Consider the following 20,524-nt stretch of genomic DNA (forward strand, 5'->3'; position numbering starts at 1 on the left):
TACAGTAGAGCGTCGATTATCCGAATCAATTGGGGACTGGGGTTGGTTGGGGAAACCGATATTTCGGATAACCGATTATGTACGAAAAAATATATTAACCTATCCCGTGTTGAAATTTTTCTCCATTGCGTGTCGCTTCGCGTTGAATTTTCGTCAATGTTAAGCCTAACGAAGACTATTGTATTGTTAAAAATTATTTTTTTATTTTGTACAAACAAAATAAATATATTGAAAAATATAAAAACAATAAAAAAATTATACTTTAGAAGTTAATTTAGTATCAAAAACGTAAAATATTTGAGTAGCCCAAGACATAGCCAAAGATTGCAGCGCCACAGCACTGGCGAGAATTTAAATTTGCCGACTGGAATTCTTTCGGATAATCGCCGCTCTACTGTAATATAAAATATAAGAATGTTATATGTGAGATTGAATTAAATGTAATGCAAAAAATTCAGTTGATTATTATTCATTCATTCATAGTATAATGGAAGATTACTGTACTTATAGATTAATAAACATCACTATTCAGAATCCAGAATCAAGATTCAAGTTAGAAGTTAACAAATAAGCACTCACATACTTAAAGTAAAATGAATATTAATTGATTAACTTCTGACTTTGATTCTTTATCCTGAATTGTGAATGTGGATAAAAGATCTTTGCTTCTGATTTTCAAGTTCACAAATATACAATATATTATTTTATATCAAAATTAAATATTAAATCCCAAAATTGAATTAATGATAAAGTGCTAAGTTTTAAAAATTATCAANGTACTTTGGCCAGTTAATATCATGATAGTATTATTTAATAAAGATAAGAGACATTGCATATTATTTTTCACAAGAGCAAGAAAAAAAGTATCATGACAATTTTACACATTGCTAATTAATATTAAAATAGATAATAAGCACTATAATACTATCAAACATTTTCATTAAATTTTTTTTAAAACACTTACATATTTCATTATAAGGTCATATATTATAATAATAAACATGAATAAATGTATAATTTATTTTATATTCTAGAGCACGGGTTCCCAACCTATGGGTTGCGACCCAGAAGGGGGTCGCGACGGGTTTTCTGTGGGGTCGCCAACTTATGCAGTAAACTAAAACAAAATTTTCACTATAATGTAATATTTATTGCAAATTAGAAGAGCTATAAATCACAGAATTACAAATCAATATTATACTCTCTATAAATATAATTTTAGATATTTTTATAATATGAATAAGTTTTTGTTTTTTTTAAACAGATAAATGTCTAAGATAAGCAAGATGCAAACCTGCACCTTGGTTAATATCAAATTATCATCATCTTTTTTGAATCTTATTTATTTGGAGTTCGTCACTCAAGCATCTATCGAATGGAAATAATCCTGGGGATAAAAAATAGGTATGGCATATTGCTAACCATATCACCCTCCCACTTATATTGATAACTGAGAATCAGTTAGGTCTTATCCCCATTGCTCTCAAACATCTTAAGATGTTTGAGAGCAATGGGATATATGATATATGTAAAATAAGTAACTAGTGTATTTTCGCTCATAGTAATGCTAATTTTCACACTAGGGAAGAATTTAATAAATGTATAACTATGCTATAAAAGGCCAAATATATTTCATAATTATTAACCAACTTCATTATGAGAAGTAAGAAATAGGTAATAAGGAATATGCAACAAATAAACTTTTTACAATGTATTTTTGAAATATAATATTGAATAGGAGTTCTGAACATATCACAGTTAATTCAAATTATCTAAAAACTTATTTCTTGCATTTAAAATTATGAATGAAATATTTTTACTAAAAACCAATTATGATTCTAGTTCAAAAGATGAGAAAGGAATACCATTTTATGCAGAAACCTAAAATATTTTTCAGGTAGACAATTAAAGAAAAAAATCTTTATATTGCATTTTTATAATTTTACTACATAAATAATTATTTATTTTTTTTACTAAATTATTAATTTTCAAATATTTCTAAAATATTTTGAATACGTGAATAATATACATATGTTAAAAATAATAATATATTTATAAATTTATAATTACATTATATTTTAAGTAAAATTTTATATTTAGAATTCAAGTACTTTGGCCAGTTAATATCATGATAGTATTATTTAATAAAGATAAGAGACATTGCATATTATTTTTCACAAGAGCAAGAAAAAAAGTATCATGACAATTTTACACATTGCTAATTAATATTAAAATAGATAATAAGCACTATAATACTATCAAACATTTTCATTAAATTTTTTTTAAAACACTTACATATTTCATTATAAGGTCATATATTATAATAATAAACATGAATAAATGTATAATTTATTTTATATTCTAGAGCACGGGTTCCCAACCTATGGGTTGCGACCCAGAAGGGGGTCGCGACGGGTTTTCTGTGGGGTCGCCAACTTATGCAGTAAACTAAAACAAAATTTTCACTATAATGCAATATTTATTTTAATGGTGTCTTAAAGTTTGAATAATTTCATATATTTTTAAAAAATTAAAATAAGTGTAATCTGGGTATGCTATTCTGTCACAGTTGGTTGAAACATGTGTTGAGAGTTTTGAGAGGAATAAATTAAATGTTGAGAATGACATGAGGTTGGCGTTAACAAAATCTCACCCGCAAATTTTGAGGCTGGTTAATAATACATGCAATTTCAACCATCTCATTAAATTAATTATTAAACATAATTTAAAATAAAATTATACTAAAAAACTAATTTCATTGTTTTTTTAATTACCTTATTAAAATACCTTTTTCAATTGTATCGGGATCGCGGGTCACTTGGCTTTTATAAAAAGGGGGTCGCCACCCGAAAAAGGTTGGGAACCGTTGTTCTAGAGAATATTATACAGTATTATTATACAATATTATCATTGTGACACCATCACAATGTTGGGATGCAATTTTTAATTTATTTCATTTAAAATATAGGCTCTCCACCTCAACTTAGTACTGTAATGTCTTGCCACTGTACTGTACATCATACTTTTCCATTAGCAATCATAGTCATGATAGTCATCTATTAACTGCTTTCAGAGGAAAAGTTTTAAATTGAAATAATGTGATTTCTGGTTTGCATTGGCAGTTCATATATAGTTAATTGGGGCCTACTGCCCCTAAAGTTTCCATATCTGGTCTCCTCTTTCATCTATCTAATTCTGTTCTCCAGATTAAGGAAAAACAGACAAATGACAGTGGGAATTTATAGGTCTACAATTTTTTCAAATTGCAGCCCAATAAAAATATCACATGTTTTCTTTTTAATATAATTTAAGCTACAACAATTGATAAAAGGAATTAATGAATTTAATGATGCATTTCATACATAGTATAAAACAAAACAATAATTTCATGTTAAATTTATAAAACAATAATAATAATAATTTTATACTATACATCATTTCATCAGAAGCTTAGACTAAGGCTATGCAGACTAAGTCAGTAAGTTGGATAAGCAGAGAGTGGTGAATAACAAATTTTTTTATATTTTAATGAATGTAAATCATTGATTATTGATTGCTATATTGTTGTTATAGATCACTTCTAGATAGTCATAGTTTTATATTGCATTTTCACATTTATTTCTCCTAATGAATTTTATTTTAAGCTTAATGTATTTCCACACATATAAGAGCATGCACTCATAGATGAGGCAAACTTGTCACTATATTCCACAAAGTTCCTAAAAAACTCACTATTAAGAAAAAAGTTTATAGTATTCAAAGCATTTTTTTATTTTTAATTATGATTACTACAGATATCACTGAATCTGTACTGTATCAGTACAGTTAGATTTAATTTACATTGACATAGCAGTGCCGCATTCTTATAAGATAAAATAAGCTTGCACACAAGAGTAGACTCTTATATGCAAGATATGCTCTTATGACATGTTTCAAACACAAGAAAACAAGTGATTTTCACATATACAAGCATTGCAGAAATATGGTAGATAAATTTAATAAATGTAATTTTTTAAAATTAATATTTATCTATTTTTTGAAAAATTATTTCCATTTTTTTTTGAAAAAAATAGTTTTGAAACTACCTAAGAACATGTAGAAAAAAATAAAATCTACTAGATTTGGATGTTATTTTTAAAATTCTTCTTAAAAGATAAATGAGGAACTATCCTATTGAATTTCTTTCAATCCATTTTCATTTTTTTTTCTTGTTTTGTCTGACAATTTGTAGAATTTTAGATCTAGAACATAAATCCCATTCACAATTTAATAGTGTGATAACAGAAATTTAGTTTTTCTATAAAAAGAAAGCATAAATTATATTTTAAAAATTCTGTTAGTAGCATATTAATTTAAAAAAGATAAATGCTAATAATTAATATCATATTAGTTATTGTTGTTATTGAAAAATAGATGACACTATGTAATGAACTTTAAAAGGAAAAAAGTTTAAATGTTCATAAAATTTATTCAAAAGATTTGATAGGATAAATTTGAATTTTTGTTTTGTTTTTTTAATTCTTGTTATGCAAGATATGCATTGGTCAATAGCAACAGGAGAAAATATTTTGCCATTAGTGTTATATTACAAGTGAACTGTTCTTTAAACAGATTAGATAACTTCTATAAGATCAGTGATATCATTTTTATTTCTGAAGGTTATTGAATCATGAAATAAATAAAAACAGAAGCTTTTTATCAGAAACCAGTTTCTGTATTAATTAAGTTTTGTATAATATCTTTATTAAATATGTTACACATATCATGAAAATATAAATTTAAAAAATTTTATATATTTTTAATGAAATATTCAGAATTTTGATACTGTAATCAGAATATTGTCAGATATGAAAAAACAGCATTATTATTATAGTCTTTTTTACTACTTATTAAATCTATTATCTAAAAAAGTTTTGTTTATTTTAAAAACAAAAAATTTTTTTAACTGAATTATTTTAACAATCCAAATTATTAAGATTTATATCTTAATACTTTGATATGGTTTTACTTTATCTGATTTAATAGCAAAATACTGTAGTTTAATTTAAAATCCACTCAAAGTAACTTTGCCAAGTTTTTTTTAATTATCTAAATGTAATTAATACTTTAATATTTATAATAAAAAGTTAATAGTACCATATAATGTAGTATAATACAGTAGAGCGTCGATTATCCGAATCAATTGGGGACTGGGGTTGGTTGGGGAAACCGATATTTCGGATAACCGATTATGTACGAAAAAATATATTAACCTATCCCGTGTTGAAATTTTTCTCCATTGCGTGTCGCTTCGCGTTGAATTTTCGTCAATGTTAAGCCTAACGAAGACTATTGTATTGTTAAAAATTATTTTTTTATTTTGTACAAACAAAATAAATATATTGAAAAATATAAAAACAATAAAAAAATTATACTTTAGAAGTTAATTTAGTATCAAAAACGTAAAATATTTGAGTAGCCCAAGACATAGCCAAAGATTGCAGCGCCACAGCACTGGCGAGAATTTAAATTTGCCGACTGGAATTCTTTCGGATAATCGCCGCTCTACTGTAATATAAAATATAAGAATGTTATATGTGAGATTGAATTAAATGTAATGCAAAAAATTCAGTTGATTATTATTCATTCATTCATAGTATAATGGAAGATTACTGTACTTATAGATTAATAAACATCACTATTCAGAATCCAGAATCAAGATTCAAGTTAGAAGTTAACAAATAAGCACTCACATACTTAAAGTAAAATGAATATTAATTGATTAACTTCTGACTTCGATTCTTTATCCTGAATTGTGAATGTGGATAAAAGATCTTTGCTTCTGATTTTCAAGTTCACAAATATACAATATATTATTTTATATCAAAATTAAATATTAAATCCCAAAATTGAATTAATGATAAAGTGCTAAGTTTTAAAAATTATCAAATACAAATAAATTTTATTTTGAATTTGCATATGAACAAGTTACCATTCAGATAGTTCATGAACTTTTTTTAATATTTAGCAATGTTATGTCTTAAATAATTTTTTCCTATTTTTATATTTGTCAATTATTAAAAGTTTCAAATATATTAATAATTGAACAATTTAATAACATTATTAATATTATAAAACAGATTTATTGCAAATTTCAATAAATATTTCAAATAAAATAGCAATAACAAAATCCATAAAATTAAAAGCAGCAATAATAGCATCTGTCAATTTTTTATATGTGAAATCTGCACTATTTTTTTTTAATGTTTAAACATACTACTTTAAAGTCGTTTATTATTTAAAATTGCTAATACAAAATTTTATACTTAAATCACATCCCAAGTACTTAGGATAATTACAGAATAATAATTAGAATATAATATTTTGAATTTCATATATGTATAACAGTTTTGTATAAGTTAGAAGCTTATTTAATATTAATGAATGAAATAATATTTGAAATGTAATTTAACTTCAAAATTAAATAAAGTTCAAAAATGTAATTTTTTGAACTTTATTTAATTTCAATCTTAAGAAAGCAAAAGTTTTTTAATTTAGAATATTTTGGCTTTTTTCTAACACATCAGTTTCATACATTAATTAAACAATTTGTAATATATTTTTTGAAAGGAAAGTTTAATTTGAATAAAGTAAAAATATTTCTTAATAAATATTAACATATTTAAAATGGATTTGGATTTAAAGCTGTCAATATGCATATATTTTAGTGAAAAACAATAATTGTAATCTTAATTATTAAACAACAAAGATCAGTAGTAAATAATTTGATAATATAGAATTACATAAACTACTTTGATTCACATTTTTAGAGTTTATTTATATAAAATAAAAAGAGAAAATAAATCATATATTTTAATAGGCAAACTAAAATACAGTATCACACATACATCTCACAAAGTACAGTATTTAAATGTTTTAATTTGACATTAATAATGATATTGTAGTATTATTAGTCTAACGCTCCTAATTATACTTATGACAATTAATATTCATTCATTACATATTATACAACTTTTACTACATCAGTGAAACAATATCAAATATTTTTCAATAGATGAAATATATAAATATGTTTCCTATATTGAAAAACATTTGGTATAGTATTTGATTGACATAATAAAAATGGTACAGTATAAACATTGATGAATATTTATTGTAATTATGTTTTATAAAACATGTTTTCAAAAATTCTAAAGACTATATTATAATTAAATATTTGATACTCTATTAATAATACAATAATCAAATTTGATCAACAAATTGATAGAACTTCAGTAAAATGACCAATGTAGTAAATTTTCAGAAGAAAAATTCAATAATTGTATTGTAAAAATTCAATATTATGTAGTGTAAAATTTTTTAGTATAAAAATATTTTTTAAAACTCTTGATAAATATATTTAAATGAAGTAAATTATCTATATCCATTAAATTTTACACTTAATATGTTAACAAGACAAAATTTGATTAACTGAGTAATTACCTCTACATTTTACATAATTTTGATATTTTTTTTTATACAGATGCATTCAAAGTAATTTTTAAAAGCTAACTTCTGATTAAATAAAATTAAAAGTATATATACTGTATTTACATTCCTGTACCTCATTTCTACTTACATAATATTTATTGCTTCTCCAAATATATTACTGTAATATTCAGTTAATAAAAAAATATTAATTAATAGAATTTTCAAAATATATATATATATTTAATAATGATAAAATAACCTTCAAATCATTTATATGTTTATGATATTGGATTATGTACTGTACAGTACATATACTGTATAAATGTACTGTACTATCACTGAAAAAAAAGCTTTAAAATGCCATCTACGAGATTTAAATGTACCGGTACGTGAAATGAAACATATTTTTAAAACATGGTGAATCTTATAAAACATTTCTTTTAAGAAAATGACCCGTTTTACAAGAATAACATTTAATTTATTCCAGATGTCTGTTGAATGAGTCATTTAATTATTCACACGAACTAATAATCGAGAAAAACACACACATTTATTTAGGAATTTTATAATGAGCGATAATGATAGTAACAGATGTAAAAATTTGAAAAATGAATCAATTTCTGACGACGTATTTTGAATTTTTAAATTACAGTTAGGCTTAATAATATATTGTTCAATTCGATTATTTAGAAATCGAACTCGTTTGGATTCTGATTAACGTATATACTTTAAAACTGAGAAGATATCATCATTAAAATTCATAATTTTAAAAGATTAAATTCGAACTAAGTTGATAAAAAGAATAAGACAAAGAACAGCTATAGACTTAGGCCTAAATAGCGTTACGTAGTTGTTTGGAAGACAGTTAGGGTTTTTACTTACATTCCGAGTCTAGAAATAACCGCAGATACCATTTCTAATTATCGTATTTTTGAAATGAATTACGAAAAAAGCATAAATCCACTGACATTTCAAACCGATTGTTTCTACTGTAATCGCACAGCTGACACAACCGCCATCTTCACTAGTGATGTAACTATACGTCACACAACGTTTAATGACGTGTAGCCGCTAACCGTGCGTCCATTGGTTAGATTAGAAGAAGCGAACGTTTATTGGTTTCTTTATGTACGACTCTCCCGTTATGGAAGTTGGACTACTTTTTCTCCGAAAGTTTGTGTTGGAAAAGGTCGCGCAGACTTAAAAGTGTTAAGAGGCGACCTTTCAACTCTACTATATCATAGTTTATTCTTACGCGTGCGGGGAAGACGTGGTTTTGTGTTTTTTCCCACCCCGTATTTCGACTCCGTCGCTTTACTCTTAAAAGAATCATGGATACTTGATTGTCAGTGTGTGTGCCATGGCATTAAAGCATAGGGAAGAGATCGTAGGCAAAAGATTTCTATCCGTTAGCGGTACGGCTAAGCTTAAAGTCACCAAGATAACCGAGTGGGAATGGCGAGCTGGAATTGTACGTGCTGCATCGCATAAGGATCCAAAACACCCGGATTTATCCGTAAGTAATGCTCGAAAAAAAGACAAACATCAGTCTGTTTTAAAGAAATGCCAACTCTCTCCCGTACTTTAAGAGATTTGCCAAGGTTGGTGCTCGTGGGTTCTCACTCCGAGTGGATTTCCGTGTTTGGCACTTCGCGTACGCTCCCAGTACGTAAATATCGTAAATATACAGTTTAAAAAAGCTAAACCATTTCGGCAATAATGTACAGATGTGACATAATTCGTAAATTTGCTGACCGAGTCGAAGAGGGCGTGTTATTGTGTACAATTTTTGTTATTGTTTTCGTACCTAGTTTTGCCCCCCGCACGACGTGTCGCGTACACTTAAGTATCCGCAAACAAATAGAAATAACAATACACTAATATCGTATCCCTATATTCTTAAGCGAGTTTTTAGACATTTTAGCGTAGCATACCAAAACATTGTCGCACTGTCACATGTAACAAAATGACTACATGTCAAGTAAGGTAGCCCATATCTTTCTCTGCTGACTCATTCGATAAATTTAATCTAATCTCGTACTTTGTATCAACTATTTCATTAATGCGAATTAATTTTTTTACTTTAACACAAGTGCAGCAACGACATTGCCGCCCTTTCACGTGTAAAAATTGTTGCCAAAATATAAGTTATAAACAGTGAACTTTTGATAAATAAAATAAATTATATTTTAAAATAGAAGGCCTAGATATATTAAATGATTTGAGTGCAGAGAACTCATTTCTCTACTTTTAAATTATAATTATACACTTGTCAGAACAGAATCGAGTTAAGAAAGAGTTCTTTTTTAAAACGCGATGTTGTCCTCTGACATTATCATTCTCCCTGTGATGAGAATATCGATATAGAAGTTAACAAACGAAATTTGTACAAGTCTTTAAGGACAAGGGTTATTATTCTCTATAACAAAAATAGGATTACAGCGTTGGGCATTACCAAATTTATAAAAAAAAAACAAGCACATGTGCGCTTATCAGGGAAAAAAAGTAAAATAACTGTACTGCCTCAAATGCTGATTAGGTCTACTTCCTCAACGTCCTAGATCCTCCAAGATAACGTGAAATTACTATAACAAATCGAGTTTTCTACTAACTGATCTTTTAAATGGGAATATCAGTTGGTATTTTAGTATTTTGCGTTTTGCTAATTTATCTTCGTTTTATTTATTTGTGAGTATTAAGAAATGGCAATTTATAAATAAACTAGTAATCGTTTCAAAAGGAAAAACACAAAGTTAAATCGTATTTTCCATTAAAATAGAATAAAAAAACTTTCATATAAATTTTTAAACACGACGATATCTCAACATAACATCACGAAATTAATAAATGTTTAAATTTGCTACACATCTATAAACATTTTATAATTTTGTTTATTTATATTTTGTCTCGAGTTTGCTTTGGAATAGCAGAATTAATACATAGAGAATAAAAAAATATAATACAATATCATTACTATTTAACTTGCTGCAGAGGCCTATTTCGCATCAATGATGATAACACGATTTTATAGGCCTATATCATAAAAAGGAGAGAGGCTACGTATAGAACCATTATAGAGTTAAGTAAAACTTGCAGGTTTTGTTACATGCCTCCACGCGATAGCAGTATGGTCTTCCAAGTTATAACTCGGCATTGTGCACTACGTTTATGAATGGAAAAAGATAGATAGTGTATCCAACAATCATTTTTTTACTTAACAAATCTATCGAAAATCGCATCTGCTATGTATATCTTATATGTAGCATTTTAATATCCTTTCAGATTCCATGGACCGCTTCAGTAGTTTATATTTATAGGAATGTAAATAGTCTAAATACTTTTTCGGCAATAGTGATGTAATTTTAAAAGAAATTATTGAAGGGCGCTGGATAGATATCGCTCGATTTTACTATTATTAACCTTATATTTATCAAAATTTGGTTTGATTATCAAGTTGGCCGTATGCCCGACAAAAACAGTTTTCAGAACTCACCCACCAGGCCTCATGATAGAAATGTTGCATTCCTAAATTTTTCCCCCTCTTTTCGATATTCAGTAAATTCACTAGTGGAAAGAAAAAATATTTTAAAACTTTTATTCGAAATATCATTAGTTCTTAAGTAGAAACAGAAAAGGTTTGAACTAGAACTGCTAATATTCAAAAAGTATTCAAAATAAACATAATGATTTTAATGAACGATAAATATAAATCTGGGACATATTTATTCTTATAATAATAAAGATTCGAAACCGTAAAAAATCTTGTTTTAAATTATTAAAAAAAGAGTATAGAAAAATTAGCTTTCATATTTTAAAAAAACAAAAAAACATTAATTAAGAAAATAAGGTATTTAGTAGAGAAATTACTCCTACAAACATTTTAGAAATCTTATAGTTTCAATCGCACATTAAACAGTTCATTCTACTTTTGATCTTTACGAAATCCATATGGCTCCACATTTTGAAAGGACTATTATGATATAAGAAATTAGCCATTATCGAAATATATAAAAAATAAAAATAAGTGATAAAAAATTACTTCCCTTGGGTTCCAATGTGTTTCTAAAACCTTTCGATGTGAAAAGCTCGTTAAAAATATGTATGTGCGCGTATTCAATATTAAAATAATATCCTAATTTAATCTTATAATTTTTTACAGAGAGTAGTTGCATTTATAAAACAATAAACAGTCCGAATAACGCGCTTTATTATTTTTTAAACGCGTAATCTTTGCTCTATCTGAAAGTTTATTAAATAACTTAATGATTCCGTATACCTATAAGTCCGTTTCGTACCACGTAACAAGCCGCAGAATAGTGACATCTAAGAAAAAATTGATTTATAATGTATCTATTGTTTTGCACTTGGCTATTTTTTTTTGTTGTTGTAAATCACCTCAATATAAGTAAATCGCGTGTTTGAGTATATCAACCAGTTAAAATATAGAGCTTATAACACGTACGAAGATACAGTAGGCCTGAGAGTTGGTATAAATATTTATATCATTCTGCCGTTTTCCAACAATATTTTGTTCCCATAAATAATTTACATCATGGATATTGTTTATAAGTTTTGATTGTTGGAAGTGTACTTGCTATTCGTGATACAGCAACGTTATTCTGTATAAATTTTTAAATTAGTTGTTTATAATTATAGTCGTTCTTAAACTTTTACATTTATGAAGCGCCGTCGAAAGACGATATGGTTCTTCTAATTATCGAGATCCCGGCGTAAGGCGATAAGAGCATCTTAAATTATGTTATAAGTGAAGAATTCACGTTTTCGAGTCTCCCGCTTTGGGGAGAGGCGCGGGAGGACTGCCACCGAGACCTAGATGCAATAAACCTCACCCCGGAAAGGGGGACGAGGGACGAGAATTCGATTGCGTTAATTTAGCTCTTCTCGGAATAGGGGATTTACAACGGTGTTTTTTCGTATTTTCAAATTTAAAATTTTAGATGGTAACTAATTCAAAAATAGTCGGATGCATCCTGTAACATTTTAGTGCTGTCGTGAACTGGAATTCCCTCGTTTGAGCCGAGAGGACAATTCCCTTAATTCTCTTTCCACCTACAACCGCTATCAGCAAACAGGATACTGGCTTTATTCCAGAGATCTATAAAAGTTCACATATACAAACATGGTGTCAAATCTTACTAGCCTAATGTACCAGATAGTGTTTTCATTAACTACAATGCTAAAATGAATGCATTTTCTCTTAACACTTTGCGTATTTGATATAATTAAGGATAATACGATAAGCCAAACGCAATGAAATTATATACGGGAACGCATTGTCCCCAAAGTAACTGCACAATTCTCATTTTCATTTTCGATAATGATTTGTTGTTCATACTTAATTTCCCTTTCTATTATCAGATAGACCGAATATTTAGGTAGTGATCGTATGCTTTACGAATTTTTTTTTCTTTATTTGACGTATATAAATAAAGTTAATCGCATCAACTACCCGTAAGTTACTTTTTGGCACGTTCCGGAAGATTCTGTTTTGGTCTTTAATTATTAATTTTATATGCGGTAATTTCTAAAGCGTGCACGTGTTAGTGTTCAAAATATAAATTTACATTTAAGTTATGCTAAAGGGGGTAATCTTCCGATATATTTACCAGAATCACGTAAAATTTGTTGCTACCGATTTACTGTTTACTGTTAGGGAATATCTTACCATCATAGCTAAGTTAATTAAAAAAAGAAAAAAAAACCATTACGACAATACACGACCTCGAAACAAATGACTTTTTTACGATTGTGCTGATGGATAATTCCGAAGCCTTAATAAAGGTCGTATTTATATTAATCGAAACTACTAAAGAATGATAAATAATTTTAACCTCTTTAAAATTTTTAAATTTAAATCAGACTACATCCTTGACTAATGCTTTTTAAAATAATTAGATATTCCACTGTTTTATAGAATATTTTCCGAATAGAAAACGTATCGTAATTTATAACAGTTCGTATTCATTTTAGAACGATTTCTGGATGAACGACACTATCTTAATGATTCATTTTTCTTAAAAAAAATTGCAGAAACGTAGTCCATGCTACCCACATCTTTGCCCGAAGCTTTCATTTTATACCATCCGGTATACCTTTTTGAACAGATAAGGAGCCACTATACCCCTATCTATAAAAGATATAACTTCGATGCAAAACAAAAAGAAAAAAAATAATGAATAATAAATTTAATAATTTAAAAATTATAAGAATTAATCCGAAATACGTGAGATTTTCCATCGTTGCGTGTTGTTGATTCATGTGTCAGAAAATTATGCTAATTTTTTTTATTTATTTAATGTGGTAATACGAAAGAAACACGTAATTGATAAACAGATGATCGCATTTAACGTTCATTCCTTTTTTTAATTTATGCAACACCGCAATGGGAAGTTGCATAATATGAATTATAACAAGCATTCCTTATATTAGCTACGTTTCGAAAGCCGTTTTAATATATAAAATTGATCATTAATGTAGAAAAAAGTTGTCAGAATTGAGAGAAAATTCAGTAGAAATTAATAGCACACTAGTTTTTCCCCCCCTTCTCTGTTTATTTTATTAATGCATAAATATTTATGCCAGAGTGAATAAAGTAAACTCTTCTAACATCTTAACAGTGAATAGATGAAACAAGAAAAAACAGTTTATTCATTCATATAAAACAAAAATTAAGAAAGAAAATACAAGACAGCTTTTATAGAAAGAAAATGTATTTAATTTTCTAATGGACAAAACTTATTGAAAACTGGTAATTATAAGATTCCTATAGAAACTAGTTTAGTTACGCGTAAATATTTGCACCGTTTCAATAGTGCGTAGATTCTGCGGAAGTGCATTCATTTCCATTTAAAAAGCATACATAAACGAAACACGACAATAATTTAACCAACGGAAAATAATAGGCTATATCTCACACTAACTGAACCCACGTTGTAAATCTTATAAATATATTATTATTAAGATTTTCAATTGTTTTCGTCCCGGTTCTAAGAATAAATATAAAAATGTTTTTTCCCTACAAGCCATTTGTTATTTGTAACACGCGTTTAGTAGCCTATTTAACATCTCGTATCGAATGAATGACTGCTTATATTATGTATGTTGCTATTCATTGGAACCGTGACGTCATCAATGTTGACCCTATACGCTATTTGCCTCCAAAATATCTCTGAAGATAATTAAAGACTAGTAGAGTGAAGCATAGTTTTTGCTCGAGTGCAGTCGTACCTTACTCGATTGTTACGTTCTTTTTTTTTTGTTACTAAATAAATGCATAAAAATTTTGCGCGCCATTTTATTCTATTTAAAAAAAAGGGGGGGAGAATTATGCGCATGCTTACTGATCCCGCTCCACCCTCACTGTGATTAGAGTATTCGCATTCGCACGTTACAGATATTCATTGGACTGTATCCGCTCCGGGATTCAATTGAAAAAGTTGCTTGACAATTGTAACCTCGTTAATATCGAACTAACTGGTAACGTGTTTATAATTTATGTAGATAGCTAGATAAGTCCTATATAAATGACTTTTGTTTGATCGCTAAAATCGCTTTTATCAATGTTACGTTTGATAATTATTTTGAAACTTTCGAAACTTTAATTTGACCGCATCATCTTTTCGAAACTTTATTATTATCTTTCGATTTTTCTTTCTGATCGTTTAGGAATACATTCGTCTATTTAATATTAAAAAATTCTACACATCATTCGATTCGAATTCATCAATTTATTCCGTATTATTTGCGTGTTTTTGTATCACTCGTCGATTTTTCACTACATCCGTAATAAGCATGATTCAAACCGTGCGACACATAGCGCGAAACGATTATATTATAATTTTTTAAAAAATTCTGAAGTTAAAAAAATTTTTAATATAAAAGAGAATTTATTACATTGCATATGAACTGCATAATTTTTTGCCCCCTCTCGCGCACTCAATCTCCCCACTCAACCAGGTCGATATCCTCGTTCACTGCCCCCTGTTGATATCCACGTTACCATGACAACAAGGTTGCAAACAGAAAATGGCATGCCGTCCAATCCCGGCATGCTCTACTCATTCGCTTATATAGCGTATAGCGGCGGGATGGGTTAAAAAGAAAGAATTCTTTATTCCCTAATCTCCTATCTCGACACCTGGTTTGGTGGTACAGAAATATCTAACTCTTGACCCGATTGCCGGAGATGTCGATAAAGTTAGATATTGCTTTTTTTTTTTTTTTCTTCTTCTTCTTCTTCTTCTTCTTTTCTTCTCTTTTTATCAATACTTTTCAAACTAGTTTAACAGTTAAACTCTTAGGCTGAAGGATAGAGACGAGGATGAAAAATTTCCTTGTTATTTTCTATTCTTAACGGGCGCTTAATGTAAGAAATTTAACGCTCCGGTGTCCGATCGAAAAGTGTAAGTCTGGGATTTAAAATCCTCTACTCTCAATTTAGTCGAACGTATTCCGATTACATAAGGATGGGAAAACACTTAAAAAACAATTCACAAAACCTTAAAAATAGAGTAGGCGTAGTTTCTTTTACATAAAATGGGGCCTCTGGCCAAGAGGTTCAGCACGGGAGAAGTGAAGTGGACGTATAATAATCGAACTGCCCCTAGATAAGAGAATCCCGGGGCAATCTCACTTCTCCCTCTTTAAGGCCGTCTTGGATCTGCTTAATGTCAAAAAAGGCCCGAATTTCTCTTAAGTCAAAAAGGAAAAAATAAAATAATAATAATAATAATAACTAGCCATTATCCATAATGGGTTACTAAGACCTACTCCATCTAAAGGACTCTCATTTTCAATTACTCCTTGGATAAATAGAGCGGAGAGATTGTTTAAATAGCAACTATTTTCATTGTTTTTTTTTTTCGTAGTATAATTTTAGAATGAATTTTATCATCCATTAAAAATAGAAAACGAAAAATATATTTTTATAACCGAAACAAAATGGAAAAAAAAGAAAAAAAAAAAGTCGCTTTTAATTCTTTCGTTAATGAATTTTTCGTTACAGTTAGTGCTTGTTTTTGTTTTAAACACGTTCATCTTTATTCATCGATTTCGATTGTTTTAAATGGATTAGTCGCTGCCAACATCATCACATGTTCCCAGTTTGCAGGATGTTTTTAGTTGGCGGTGTGTATTGTACTGTACCTGAAAGAGGACACAAAAACGAAATTGGACCCGTGCCATATCCGGCGATCACGTGTTCGGTCGGGGGTGGAGAATCTTGCGAAAATAACGCAAATTTTCTTTGGATGCTTGCGCTCGTTTATTTCAACGGCCTAATCTTTTCGAGGTGATCTTTTCAGCCGAGTGAAAAAAAAAAAAAAATAGTAATAATAAAACAAAGCATTTCGATCACCAGCAAACAATAACGTCCGAAGGTATCTTAAAACTTGCGCCTAACTAAATCCTATGCTTATGCGGCATGACGTCAGCAATCGAAATTGAAAATGTTTTCGCATTCCGAACGCCCGCTATGTTAAGTCGTAAAGACGGCGAACGTGTTTCTAGTTTCTGAACGGCGTAATGACCAAAAGTGACTGTTTCCTTCCGGCCTATTCATCCGGGCAATTTTAATTAAAATTTCGTAACCGCCACACGAAAGCGACTTACAAATTAAAACCTTAAACTTGGTATTTTCGTAATCGGAAATTTTCTCAAAAGGAAAAAAAATATATATATCCTTACCAATTTTAGTTCGCTATTCCGTTCCTAGATGGAGCCATGATTGTAATAACTTGTTTACCGGCGCCTTCTTCCTCTATTTAAAGTACATTTGCAGGCCGTAAAACGAATAATCTATTTTGCCAATGCTTTATTACTTAAATGGAACTTGTAAAATTTTCTTATTTGCGTTGTTTATGTGTAGCGAAATTCTTGTTGCTGTATTTAGTCGGATGAGTTTCGCCACTCGTGTATCACTACTAGTGAAATTCTTAACTAACTAGCGACACCTGAGGACATCTAGTGTTAGAATACGATATTAAATTAGCTTTTCTTCTTCCTAGTTGTAAATAATTTCGTAAATTTCGGACGGAATTGCTATAGTTTCGGGCGTCTATTAATGCAAACCGTAGAAAAAGTCATTTTTAAAAGGAAATTATAGGTTAAGCCGAACGGTGACCTTGAAAAGCGGTGGGCTGTTTTCCTGGTTGCAAGGTTATCGGGTCATTGGGGTTTCCCTGCAGCATCCAGTCCTTTGTCACAGCCCGCCGCCCCTCATCAAGTAATTCAGTTTGACAGGTTACTTTTATTGTGTTGTTACGCTTTTTCTTTTTTCAATGTCACAAATACGAACCGGATCCAATTGCCTTTTGAGATTTTATTACCTTTTTTTTTTTTAACTGTCTATAAGTATGTATGCCTTACACTCGAGTATTTCGAGAAAGGCGAAAGCAATGTTATGTTTTCGGATACAAACCAAGTTTAGTTAGATTTGTTTGTGTCGAGAATGTAAACTGAAGCGCCAACCAAACTTAGAACTTCCTCTCTGTGTAATAAAGTTGTTTTTTTAAAACGTCAAAAGCCGTTATCGCCACTTACATCTTTTGGCCTTGAAATATAAAAAAAAGGCAAGCAACATCTTGACTTTTTTTCATTAATATATAGCTTATAAATGCATTAAATCCTCTAAGTTGAATATGTGAAATATGTGATAATTGCGAGATAAATGAGCGAAAATTATTTGGAAATTTTCCGCGAATTACCTAGTTTAATCCGCCGTTCCAAGAAAAAATTTTTTGGCAAGCTCGAAACGGATTCGACTTGTTTTTCGCTATTTGGTTGATGATAATTCGTCGTAAATACGATGCGATTTAACGTTGGAAAATTTCTAAAAACAAGAATTGTGCTGACAAACAACACGAAATACGTCGCGTAATGTTTAATTTAACATTTATTTTAATTTATTAGTGTAAAATAGTTAAGAAATTACCAAAACTTATCGAAAATATTTCAAATTCATTACCGAACTTTAAAAAAAAATTTTTTCATGTCGATCAATATCTGCTAGTGCAAGAGTTGTTTATTAGTAGCGGTAGACATTACAAATTTAACAAAGTTTTAATTAAACAGACTTCTTAATAATTGAATGTTGCGTAGATTTTACGTTGTGTTATTCTAAAACATTACGTGTATACGCTGTATTGTTAGAGAATTTAGATAAAGAATAGGCCTGGAAAACATTTCATAGGAAAAGGGAACGGGCAAATGCTAAATATATAAATTATACAAATTTATATGTAAGTAATAATACAACGCAGAGTTGATTTTAACTTTACCGAATTATTTTCTAGAAAATAAAGGATTAGAATAGAGAATAACTTTGCCAAAATCGTGGTTTGAAATCGTGACACTTTCTTTGTAATCGGCCTTGCGTTGAAGGTCTTTAAAAACAAGCGAGATACCTTGATCTTGATGAAAATTGAGGTTTTTCTATTAGAATATTTAAGTGACCCATATTATTAAAGAGATAAGGCATTTGTAAGGATAGTATTATGAAAATTCTTTATTGTAAGATGATCAATCATTTTTATTTTGGCTCAGCTTCAACATAAAAAAAAGCGTCAAGATAATGACAAAATAGGCGCTAAAATTCGTACCGAGTTTCGTCATTCGACCTACTCCAATGTATGCTCATATATAATTTTTTTTTATAATATTCGGGTTTCAAAATTTAAATTAATGACCCATTTTCTTTATCTAGGATTAGGATCTACAGGAAAAACAGAGAATACTTTTCATAGTCAGTGTAAGTCGTAACAGTTTTAAAGACTTGCTTGGTATCTTTATCATCGGTAATAAACCTGTAAGAGATGACAATTAGACGCCATAAATTAATATTATTTTTGTATTTAAGAAGAAATTGATCCGCGATAGGTTATGGGATTCAAACTTGATAAATTATTTACTCTTTCAGATGATAATTATAATGGAAGTTTTTACTAAAATATATTCGCTTGTAGCTTGTTGAGTTGGCATGTTTGTGTGAAGTTAGAAATTCAAATATGGATTTCGATCATCAATATCCATCATAAATGATGGATATTACCAGGAAGATACTTTAAATTTTTGAAGGCCTTGAATGAAATATCTAGTAGAATCTTTTTTATCTCATTTAAGGCTGTTTACTTTTATCTAAGAGGTCAACGAGCTCGTTCTATCCTACTTTCCAAACATTATTATCATTATGGTAGTTAAAAATTGTAATTTTTATTGATTAAAACGTTCGAAGAGTATAAAATTGCTAAATTTCGCGTTTAATTCGAGTTATTTGATCGATTCTGGTTTTAGAAAAATTTTCTTGGCTACGATTCATTAAAGATAAATTATAACAATGAAAATTAAAGAGAAAGTAGCGGTATCTTCAATAAAAGGCCTTCTTTTTGATAGATTTTCTTTGAGTGAAGAATGGAAAGTAATACAACACCTCGCTAATGAATCAGCAACTTCCGACAAGGTCATTTGACAATACTTTAACAACTCGTTAGCGGAAGAACTTTGAGGTAAATACTATCCCTTTCGTGATAAACAAACTTTTGATTAATATTAGAGGAGTTTAGATAACGAGATCGGGCATATTGGTCACGAAACTGTACGCCGTAGTGTTGCCAATTACAAAATCTGTATGCACACTTTTGCAGCCATTACAATGCGGAAATTTAAATAGGAGATAGTAACATTTTAGATCGTTATACCCATAGAAAAAGGACACGACTTTAAGAGGGCATGGGGCCATTCGAGGAAGGTGGCCTCACTCGTTTCGACTCTTCTATAAAACAACTTAAAGTAGTCAGACTACCTTTTTTTAGATGTGTGTATATATATATATTTTACTTATATACGTTATCTCTCGGAGGCAGGACAATGATCCGAAATTCTGTCTTCTTGTCAACATTTCTGTCAAGCTGTCAACATTTATAATTTGAACTCCCCAGACAGTTGATGTTTCTCTATAATCAATGAACGAGAACTAGAGTCTATACATGGAAATTAAATGTAATGTTGAAAGTATGCGGAGAAATTACACGTACGAATA

The 20,524-nt window shown here is 29.2% G+C and overlaps 2 protein-coding genes across 9 annotated transcripts in view; one reads left to right on the forward strand and one right to left on the reverse strand.

Moving 5' to 3' along the window:
* Positions 1 to 8,527, reverse strand: part of LOC111636158 (receptor expression-enhancing protein 1-like) — a 69,844-nt gene extending 61,317 nt beyond the window's left edge. Inside the window, exon 1 of the mRNA XM_023381351.1 lies at positions 8,353 to 8,527. Within this exon, the coding sequence (XP_023237119.1) occupies positions 8,353 to 8,384 (32 nt within the window). The 5' untranslated portion in view covers positions 8,385 to 8,527. The remainder of the gene's footprint in view (positions 1 to 8,352) is intronic.
* LOC111636156 (lysine-specific demethylase 3B-like) overlaps positions 1 to 20,524 on the forward strand; it is a 172,779-nt gene that overhangs the window by 63,343 nt on the left and 88,912 nt on the right. The window contains exon 1 of one of the 8 annotated variants that reach the window (XM_023381343.1): positions 8,684 to 8,986. The exons of 6 other annotated variants lie outside the window; for them this stretch is intronic. In XM_023381343.1, coding sequence (XP_023237111.1) covers positions 8,831 to 8,986 — 156 coding nt within the window. In that variant the 5' untranslated portion in view covers positions 8,684 to 8,830. Of the gene's footprint in view, positions 1 to 8,683; positions 9,136 to 20,524 lie in introns of those variants that run through there. One more of the 8 variants, XM_023381344.1, reaches the window with a different exon arrangement.

The sequence above is a fragment of the Centruroides sculpturatus genome, unplaced genomic scaffold, assembly GCF_000671375.1.
Source record: "Centruroides sculpturatus isolate CEXI.00-Female unplaced genomic scaffold, Cexi_2.0 scaffold208, whole genome shotgun sequence".
NCBI lineage: Eukaryota > Metazoa > Arthropoda > Arachnida > Scorpiones > Buthidae > Centruroides > Centruroides sculpturatus.